General features: G+C 42.1%; 2 protein-coding genes across 4 annotated transcripts in view; both read right to left on the bottom strand.

Annotated features, from left to right (window-relative positions):
* Window positions 1-1,025: 1,025 nt before the first annotated feature.
* On the bottom strand, window positions 1,026-3,832 carry atoh1a (atonal bHLH transcription factor 1a). Its single transcript, XM_012918013.3, has 2 exons — window positions 2,312-3,832; window positions 1,026-2,042 (listed from the first exon to the last, which is right to left on the bottom strand). The coding sequence occupies exons 1-2, from the start codon at window positions 2,583-2,585 to the stop codon at window positions 1,195-1,197; spliced, it is 1,122 nt and encodes a 373-aa protein (XP_012773467.2). The 5' UTR covers window positions 2,586-3,832; the 3' UTR covers window positions 1,026-1,194.
* Window positions 3,833-5,717: 1,885 nt separating this feature from the next.
* grid2 (glutamate receptor, ionotropic, delta 2) overlaps window positions 5,718-10,166 on the bottom strand; it is a 558,936-nt gene continuing 554,487 nt past the window's right edge. The window contains exon 16 of one of the 3 annotated variants that reach the window (XM_004547244.5): window positions 5,718-8,950. In XM_004547244.5, the coding sequence (XP_004547301.1) occupies window positions 8,486-8,950 (465 nt within the window). In that variant the 3' untranslated portion in view covers window positions 5,718-8,485. The remainder of the gene's footprint in view (window positions 8,951-10,166) is intronic. The other 2 variants (XM_004547246.6, XM_004547245.5) reach the window with 2 other exon arrangements.

The following is a 10,166-nucleotide window of genomic DNA, read 5'->3' as shown; positions in this document are numbered from 1 at the left end:
AAATATTAAAAGCGTCTATAATTAAACATAAATGCGTGTTTAAATTTGTTTTTTTCCTCCTATAGCTTTAGGGATAAAATCAAACTTCTTGGCCTATTTGTATTTGCCTAACTCATAAAACCTATGGAACCAAAACTGACGTTAACGTTATTTTATCGATTCAAAATTCGTTAAGGTTTATGCATTATATGCAAGAATTAGGCAATAAAACGTTTTGGTGCTATTTTACTTGGAACTTATCCATAGAAATAAAGAAATTATTATTATTATTATTATCATCATCAACAGGGTCACAGAAACAGAGACATGACATTTTCGTTTGCTTTTTTTTTTTTTATTATTATTTCCAAAATCAAATTAACATAACTAAGAATGGCGAATGATTGCTTTTTTCCTGGGGCAAATTTAACTTAAAAAAGCAAATCACATGAAACATGGGCTATGAGCAATAAATACATTACATACAAGAACAAAAACAGTTACCAACCAAAGAAAAAAGACACACAAGCTGATGTGAAGATAAAAAAAAAGAAAATACAAAAGGCGGCAGCAATGATGGCTACATTAAATAGGCTATTTGTATGGAGTTGGCAGCACTACACTAACAAACATAGCAAACCTCTATTTTTATATTTATGGTGTGAAAACAAACAAACAACAAACAAAGCCTCTGGCTCTTATAGTTTAAAGTGCACATCGTGAACTTTTAAAGTTGCAAAACAAAATTCATTTTTACAAAAAAAAAAACATAAATCACAACAAAACTCATTTCATAGCTACAAAAACGTATTTACATTATCAAATATAAGCAATTATCCATAAACTTGTGATTTTTTTGTGGAAGACAGCTTTTTGGTTGGAGGGACGTGGGAAATACCCGTGGCAGTGCTGCGCGCGACATGGCAGAGGGGTCTTCCAACCACGTCTCCATGGAGACTGAAAAATTATAGGATAGATATTTATTGGCAGAATCGAATTAGGCCTTACTCACATTTTTAAAAAAGATCTTTAAACGATGCAACATGTTAAATTAAACATTAAACTTCTTTTTCTTTTATTTGCAAAAAGCAAGAATTTCTCTTACAAACGCATTTCGTCAACGCAGGACTATCGCTATGATTGACACGTCTTATGGACATTACTTCACTGTAGGCTATAGAGAAACTTCGCTATACTGTGTCTTTATGTGGGAATTTAGAAGGAAATTGTGCGGTGATGGTGTGAGGGCAGCTTCAGTTCTGAAAGATCGTCTTCTTCACTCGAATGAAGCTCCATCGCTATTTCATCCGAGTCACTGAAGTGGGAGTGCGGGGAAAACTCTCCGTCGCTCCGGGGAGACGCTTTCCTCCCATTTGCAAACTGCGAACTGCCCGCCCGAGCAGATGCCGAAGGAGACGGGGAACACATCGCTTTTTCAACTCTAGTGGAAAACGAACTTTCGTCGAAGGAGGAACAGAAGGGCACCCCGCTGATGTGCACAGGTAAGCTGCTACCTGAAACGGGCGCAGGGTCCGCTGCTCTGCAGGTTGAGGGAGACTGAGAGGCCCTGTCCTTCATCCCGTCATAACCAGCGGTGGACGAGAGCATAATGTCACACTTTGGCGAGCTGGTGTTGTTGGAGATGTCGTTATTACTGCTGCTGCTGCTGCTGGAGGAAGAGGAGGAGGACACTGGACCTTGGAGAAGCTCGGCGAGGGCGTTGATGTAAATCTGCGCCATCTGCAGAGTTTCATACTTCGAGAGCTTCTTGTCGTTGTCAAACGCTGGGATGACGCTGCGCAGCTCATCAAACGCATGGTTGAGCCCGTGCATTCGCCTTCTCTCACGCGCGTTGGCGGCCACTCTCCTTTGCCTTTGAATCCCATTGACAGGCTTGTGGGAGGGGGCTCTCTGTCTCACGGAGGCCTCCTCTTCGGGCCCGGTGAGGGTGCCTTTAAGGCGACACAACTCCCTGACTTTGAGAGAAGAAGACGTGAGGCTCTTGGCAGGTTTTCTGTAGCTCTGTGGGCTGGGATGGCCTGAGGAACCCGGGGAGCCAGTCTCTGAAAAATGAAAAGAAATTAAGCTACACTCTGGGTTGTGAAAAAAGCGTATCAGTACTATTTTAGACAATAAACTCGTTACAACTTTCCAACTGCGCAAAAAACGTTATAATTTACATAAAGGCAGCGCTCCTTCTGTTTATATTTAACTTCCAGAGCTTGATAAATTACATCAGTTACCACCAATAGCCCCTGCTGCCTGTTGCATGAGCCGGTTTTTAGTTAATAAAAGCTGCTCAAAAGTTGCACGCACTGGTGCTGTTCCTCACCGTGGTAGGAGCCGGTACTCGGACATGGCGAGTGCCGCAGGTAGTCGGGTGAAGTGGCGTGTGCCGCACAGGTGCCAGAAGCGGAAGCCAGCCAGGCGCGTGGGTCGCTATCGCTGTCCACGAGCGTCAGCCCAGGTTCGTAGCGGGACTCCTCGAACTGTTGCTTCCCTCCCCTCTCCACCTCTCTGGGGCTCCCACAACTCTGCTGCCGCGAGTGCGTGGCCGGCGCCTCACGTGCGCATTTGCTCCAGCCCTCCACAGTTAGGACATCCATGATTCCCCCCAAGAAAAACACTGTGGAGAAAAAAAGTTATCGGAGGCACGCACAGCTATGTTGTCTCACCGTGTGAATGTGAGTGTCGCGTGCGAGACTCCTTCTCTGGTGTCTCAAGGCGCGGCGTCGGTTTAAAAAGCGGCACGCGCCTGGAAGCCCCCCTCCTCGCGTCGGTCGCGTGTTGACGTCCAATGAGAAGTCTCGGTAAAGCCCGAGAGAGGCGATTATGACCCCCCGACGGTGGACTGTTTATGATAACGTTACAATTTAAGGGGGTGTTTAACACAAGGGAGGTAAGGGGAACCTCCCACAGGACGCACGTGCAAGTGATGACGGTTTTTAGGTGAGGAGCGTGGACGGGACAAGAACACCTACCTGCTTCTGAGCCCGTGTTACATCTCAGGAATGACGCAGAGTAGGGAGAGGGTTAAAGAGGCGCATGGCAAGGTTCAAGTGGTTAATTTGCTACCCATGGCTGTGGAAGCGGCGACTCGGTTAGTTCATTTAATGCTTTCCACTATAAAACCGCTTCAGCCAAAACCAAACTGCTGGATTTCACCAGTAGCAGAAATGAACAAAGTTGAGGAAGAAAAGTCGTGGGTAGATGAAGCGTGACCAAAAGCCAAAAAAAAAAAAAAAGAAAAAGAAAAAAAAAGAATGTAGCGGTTCGTGGGGCTCGCGCGCTCATTCATTCATTCTCAGATCATCTCCAGTTTCCATTTTTCTTTTGTAGAGGCTCTAAAACCTTTTGATCCAGCTCTCGGAACCGCCCTTTCGGTAAAAAAGGGCTTCACAGGGAACGGAAACATGAGTAGGGGTCTCAACACTGTTTCCATACTGACACAAGTGGCGCGCGGTTGAAGGGTTCTCTCGCGCGCACACACACACCGACGTTATTGCCAAACTTCACCATGCCTTCTATAAGATAGGCGACCTTTAGAAAAACGAAATACGGCTTTTAAAGCTACAGTTAAAAAAATCAACGGGAAGCAAATTGAACCACGTTCAGTCTGATGATCAAAGGAGCCGTGCTTACCGAGATGTAAACTTTAGGCATCTGGCAAAATAGCAAGAGGGTGATTGCTGATGGGAAATGGGCTCAGCGCAGTCAATTAGAAGGATATGCACAAGATCGGTGTATGGGACACAAAGATCAAGAGATGCAAACCCGAATGTAGCTGCCAAAGTATCCTGGTAATATTAAAAAAAAATCTAACCAAATTCAAATGAAATAAACTTATCAAATAATAAAAAAAAAAATAAAGAATTCTTTTTTTTGCGTTTTCATTCATAATCCGCGAGATATCCACGACACAATATATGGCAAGGAATTGTGTGAAGGAACCCCATAATTTCAGAGATAATCCGACATCAGTCTTTTCCATTTTTTATTCATGTATTCATCATGGGGACGTCTTGCGGGCTAGAGGTCTGGCGCCGAGCGTTTGCCCCCTCTTCCCACCTACGAGCCCCCCCATCTAACGGGCTGTGCCGGGCTCCTGAAGCTACCGACAGGTTGGATATTGTAGCTGACGATTATTAAAGTGTCGCAGCCACAATGGAGACTCTATGTCCCATTGGTCACGCCTGGGGGGCTCCTCGAGGGAGAGTGGCGGGCTCCCATTCCAGTGCGCGAGAGGAGTCTGCGTGCTGCCCCTTCTCATTCCCATCTCCCTGGAGACAGGGGCGCGACGGGCACGAGACTGGGGTGAGGGGAGCTGGACAGGGATTTCAAAACGTATCTGCGTTTCAACTAAATCAACTAAACCCGCATAGATCAGGGATTGCTTCGGATGAAGTAATCTTCTAAATGTGTAACTTTAAAATAGGAAACAACGGAGGGGAAGCTTCCTGTTCCCGAAAAATGAAGATCATGGAATTTAAATACTTGATGTTTTAATTGGAACTCACTGGAACTCATCCATTTTACCTACAGGAGCTGTGTCAATAAAACTCGAAATTAACAGCATTTCAACTAGACTCCCTTCATTATAGCTAAACCAGTATAGACTTAATCTTTAGTAAAATCATATTTAACAAAGCTTTGTGCGTGTCTATATTATTTTCTTGAGGCTTCTCATTAAATATATAGAGATCTATTACAAGTTATATTTTATGCCATAAAAAGAATCCATAGTTGTTTTAGAGTCTATAATCTATATGCTTCCTCTTCAAAAGGGTGAAATGTGAGTGGTTAAGTCTACATTAAGTTGCTTACAGTGATCTCAGACCTTTAGTTCAAATTTGCTGTGGCTCAGCTGTGTCCATCACTGTCTTCCATTAATTCTAATTAGCTCTGGGAATGCCTGACAACCATTCAACTCATCACTGAGTGCTAACAGTAAGTTCAGAGAGACACTTGTGGGAGTTATGTAGTGCCACTATCTGGTTCACAAAGGCTATTGCAGTGTAATGCTCCAGTGAACTTGACAGCAGTCATCCTTAGCAGGATCTCTATCCAGCTGTTAACAGCAGTATATGGGCCTTTGAAGTGATAGCCTATATAGGAAAGACACAAAAGCTTAGCTCAGGCTTGAACTTCACACGTATTCCACACATGAAATGAACTCACAAAACATTTGTATCCACTTCTATCATGATTCTGATATCCAGTATCTGGATCAACGCTGCCGTAAAATACATGAAAACGGTGAAAGCTGTGAATTTAAATCTTTAGATGCTTCCTTTATAAGAAAAAAATGTGAAGAGTTTTCCCTTGTGTTGGGAACCAGGAAGTGATATGTTTAGTGCAGTGTTTCTCAGTCTGTGGTGGGATTTAGAGCCACTGCAGGTGGGACACAGCCAAGCATGTTAGAAAAAAGCAAAAGTGACACTATGTAGAATTACTTTTTTCCTCAGAAATAAACAATAGTTTGCTGATGTTACTGTGCTAATGTTTACATCACAGAGAATTCATCTGGTTGTTTTTATATTGTAAAGAATTGATGAAAGTCATGGGGCAGGGGGAACATGCCAAAATAAGTTTGAGCACAGCTGTTTAATGTAAGGAACGATAAATATCCTCTTCTTTAACTAATTATTCACAAACTGTTGTGTTTTTTCATGTTGAATTTTGAAGTGTGACTTTCCTCTGATGGTTGTCTACATTAGCAAAGACAACAAATACCATCCCACTGTAGAAAACCTGTTTATTAGACAAATTATACACAGAAAGCTTTGCCACTTGTAACAGAGGCCCCAGTTTGTTCGGTTTTTGAATAATATGCAACACATACAACAAAATAGGCCTATATTAAATACTGTACATCATAAATTTTTGAAAATTATCAAGTAAATCCTGTAGTTCTATGTATGAAATTAAAAATGTTAACAGATAGCAAAACAGCAAGTTTGTGCATGCTTTCTTTTTAGTGAACTTGCCACTTTTCGTTATTTAGCTAGCAAATAATAAAATGAACTCAGGATGACATGAGAAAAGCAAACGGTTCGTGTGTGTTCATGTTTACCATGGGCAAGACAAGGGAAAAGCCAAATGCAGCAATGTGACTGCTCAAACTCAACACCAAAGCCCAATGTGATATACTCTTTTCTTTTTGTTAAACAAAAATAGCATTGACATGTAAAATATACATTTTTATAATGTCTCTTTCGTTTATACTAAATAAAAATTTTTAAATGTCTGTGTCCTATTTGTCATTCGATAGCCATACTGTAGCCTAATATAAGAAAAGAATGCCTAAGAACGCTTGCTTCAAAACACTGTGGCGTGACTGAATTCTCTACACACAACATTTTGCAGTTTTAGTTCTTTAAGATAACAAACTGAAAACTTGTTCTAAACAACTATCGTTATCAATTATTAATACAGCGTTAGTGAAAAAGGTTTGGTTCCGTTTTACCAACCCCGCCCACCCCCCTCCCGTGACCCATAAAATATTCCTTTAATGCTCTCAGTGTACCATTCCCCACCCCAAAATGCACCTTAATGGTCTCATTTTAATTAATTGGCACTTAAAAAAACAAACAAACAAACAGACACACAAACAAAAAGTTATATAAACAGTACCCTTAACATGAAAAGTATGAAACAGAACCGCATTTTGGACTCGTCTCGCAAAAGGCAGCCATTGAGTTGTGATGGCCTTTGGATCTTCATAACTTTCCCATCACCCGCAGCACAACCACTGATCTGTTCTTCTTAAATAGTCCCAGTACACTGATATATTGGGTTTAACTGGAAGCTGGGAGGTTACAGCGAACTAGTTGTCACGTAAGGCCTGCACTGAAGATGCTGTTGCAATGGCTTCTCCTCAACACAAAATAAAACTCCATTTCACCACTTGAACCTGATAAGAAGTGATTCATGAACTTGATGACATTACAGAGTGACATTTTATCTTTTTTTAAACACCCGAGCCATGGTAGCACTAAAAGTAAGCAAAACAAAGAAAAAACAAAAATCAAACGTCTGAATGACTTAATGATGCAAAACCAGAGACTACAGCACTCATTTAGCAGTTTTTCAAAATTTGCTGAAAAATAAAAAAACAACATAGACAGCTTAGAACAATGTTAATTTTTTTCTTGTACTTCCTGACCAAAACACATTCCACGCATTAAAATCTATTTTTTTTTCCAAAAACAAAATTCAATAAAAGACATATAATAAGCATAAGCTTTTTGAAGTCTTTCAGCTTGTCCTTTATGGGTTTTTTTTAGTTTTTTTTTTAAGCTGCTTTTTACTATACCTCTTAGAGTCAGATTAGAGGATCTCACCTTGACTTGAAAAGCAGATAGCACAGTACAGGTGAGAAAAGAAAAGGTCAGATCTACATACAATCACTTACAGGTCTGTGGGCACTGGTACAGTGCAGTGGGATTGACAAAGAGTTTAATGTGCATCAGAATGGTGAAAACAGTTTCAAGCTGATGCACCAAAAAAAAGAAAAAAAAATGGCAGAAGTAGTTTAAGATTGATGCACCAAACTGGCAATTTCTACAGTGTCATACTGTTGCACTGTCATGGCATTTCAACAGTTTCCAGATCGATGCACCAGGAAGGTGTCGCTATGTGTTCAGCCTTCTCTTTAGTCAGGCCACAGTGTGGACACCATCTTGGAGATGATTACAGATTTAGAGCCCCAGGTATTGGTGAAACGCCACCAGAAAAGAGAAAACAGCGTGAAAAGGCAGAGTTAAACTGGCGAAGTGGATTCTTCCAATATTCATTGAGTTGGGGCCTTTTCAAAACACTACACGGGCTGTGTACTGTATGTATTCCGAGGGCCACTGACAAAAGTATATGTGTTTTATATACCTTCACAAAATAACAGCCCCATAATTGCTTAGTAGTAGAAGCCCCCTTGAAGTTGTTTCATGGCTAAAGAGATCACCAGTCATCCACAAATGACAGCCCTGGAGCTAACAAGAATATAAGAGTATTTCCTGGAGCTGAACTAGTATAAACTAAACCCTCCGAGACGGGAGTTTAGATAGTAATAGGAGTCAGGTTGTTTCATCAGATCCCGTAACATGAGGCAGATCCCATGTCATAAAACTGAAACAATAAAAAAAACAAGATTCCCTTTCACACACATCTCAAAAATAATCCCCCAATCACAAGAACAACAACAATAAAGCAAAGAGTCAAGCCCCCTCCCGCACCCTTTCCCCTCTTGCACCTCACCACCGTGGTTTGCACAAATGAGGAACACCCCAACAGACTTCCACCTCCTTTGACTTCCCCATGTATAAAATAGACACCCCTGGAAACACCCCAGCTGAAACTGAAAACAGAAAGATTCCTATGTACACAGATCTCCACCTTCTGACTTTCGAACTTAGCCACATCATATCTGTTCTACCACCTATGACTGACTAGAACCACCTCGCCTCCTCCTGCATATAACTCTTCTTCCTGAAACAACCTTAGCAACTCCTCATATGGAGGTGCCCCTGTCTGGATCATTGCCATAGCCAAAGTTGGGTCCTGGACCTGTGGGCTGGTAGGGAATGGAGGACATTGTTTTAATGGGGCTGCGGAAGAAGCCACCATTGGGGGCCCTCTGCCTGAAAGGGCCCACCCCACCAGTCCGGTGGTCCTGGAGGACACCCCCGCCACTGCCACCGCTACTGAAACCAGCAGAAAATCCAGCGGCGGCTTTGGCAGAGAGGCTACGGCTTAGGGTCTGGATCTGCTCAGGGATGAAGGTGGTGGTGGTGATGTGGGTGTTGCGGAAATCGCTGATCTGCTCAAGCGCCTGGCGGGCAGCAGGTAGCGCATCCATGTCAAGGGGTGTTAAATCGACGGAAGAGGTGGAGAACTGCTTGTGGGGGCTTTCGTCCTCGGTGCACAAGCTGTTAACCCGGCGGTGTAGGTGCTCCAGGTCGATCTCCTTATCGTCCTGTAGGTGGGGAGGGGCAGGGAAGGAGTAGAACGGAGAAGAGGTGATGGTAAATGGAAAGAGGGGAAAATGTTAATGGGAAGTGAGGGAAAATGGAAGAAGACGTTTGAAAGGAAAGGCGAGTAGGGATGGGATAGAAGAAAGATCGAGGGACAATGTTTAAGAATGGGAGATGGAGATAAGGAGATATGGAGAAGGACAAGATAAGAGGAATGCAAATGGGAGGGATAAATTGAGGAAAGTTGGATAAAGGAAGAGAAGGAGGTAAAGGGAGTAAAGGAAAGGAGTGAGGGTAGTGCAAATACAGGAGTAAGGAAGAGAGGAAGAGAACAACAAAGGAAACAGAGTATGTGCAGAGAGGACATAGTATGGGGTGTATTTGTATTCAGCAAAAGGGATGTCATCCATCCAACCAGTATAAATGGTTATTAAAAATAATAGTGAAAGCAAGAGAAAGGTGTTAGACAAAGCAGATGGTGAAACGATGAGGGCGGGACAACAAGCAAACATGACACACGATTTCAAGTCGTTGTATTTGCAATAGTTCAGCACAAAAATGTTTTGATGGCCACAGGGAAACATGGATTTGGCAGGAAGCGGGGAGAGCAAAAAGAGAGGAGGGGAAGGATGGAAGGGAAAGATAGAGAAGCACACTCTGAGCTGTGGTCAGGATATTGGAAGAGAGAAACATACACACACTTGTACAAGGTCTGTAAGGGAGTGCAGATAATCTGGAATACCAGCAGGAAACACACTGCAGTCATGCTGTGTGCTCTGTGATTCCAGGGTGTTAGGTCAATTATCAAGCAAGCATTACCATACATTATCTACTTAATCTTCAAATACAACTTATTCTATGCAAGACAGTTCAAATGTTGGACAGTACCTGACTTTGTCTTATGTATTTTACCTGGTTCATTATGGCCACTTTGATAAGGAAAATTCACATTGAGATTAACATCTCGTAAATTTGGTACCAGGCCATAATTTATTGCTGAAGTTCTTCTTTTTTAGGATTGCATCATTAACTTAAATCAAAAAATGTCTAACAATTAACAATCTTAACAATTCCACTTGAAACACAGCAAATACATTAACTTAAGCTTTAACTTAACTTACAGTATCAGTTAAATGAAACTTATAAAGAAATATGACTATATTCACATTTACTTATATGATAACTTATCCACATAGTCTAAAAAATGGTAACACTCAG

This window comes from Maylandia zebra, linkage group LG12 (genome assembly GCF_041146795.1).
Source record: "Maylandia zebra isolate NMK-2024a linkage group LG12, Mzebra_GT3a, whole genome shotgun sequence".
NCBI classification, from domain to species: Eukaryota; Metazoa; Chordata; class Actinopteri; order Cichliformes; family Cichlidae; genus Maylandia; species Maylandia zebra.
The sequence above is the reverse complement of the archived record's forward strand: the minus strand, read 5'-3'. Positions and strand labels throughout refer to the sequence as shown.

What these genes read in the sequence shown, in the direction of transcription:
- atoh1a (XM_012918013.3), bottom strand. Translation starts at nt 2,585, where the DNA reads ATGGATGTCCTAACTGTGGAGGGCTGGAGCAAATGCGCACGTGAGGCG. An exon ending in GAGTACCGGCTCCTACCACG is followed by an intron (nt 2,043 to 2,311) that starts GTGAGGAACAGC and finishes TTCATTTTTCAG; the next exon opens with AGACTGGCTCCCCGGGTTCC.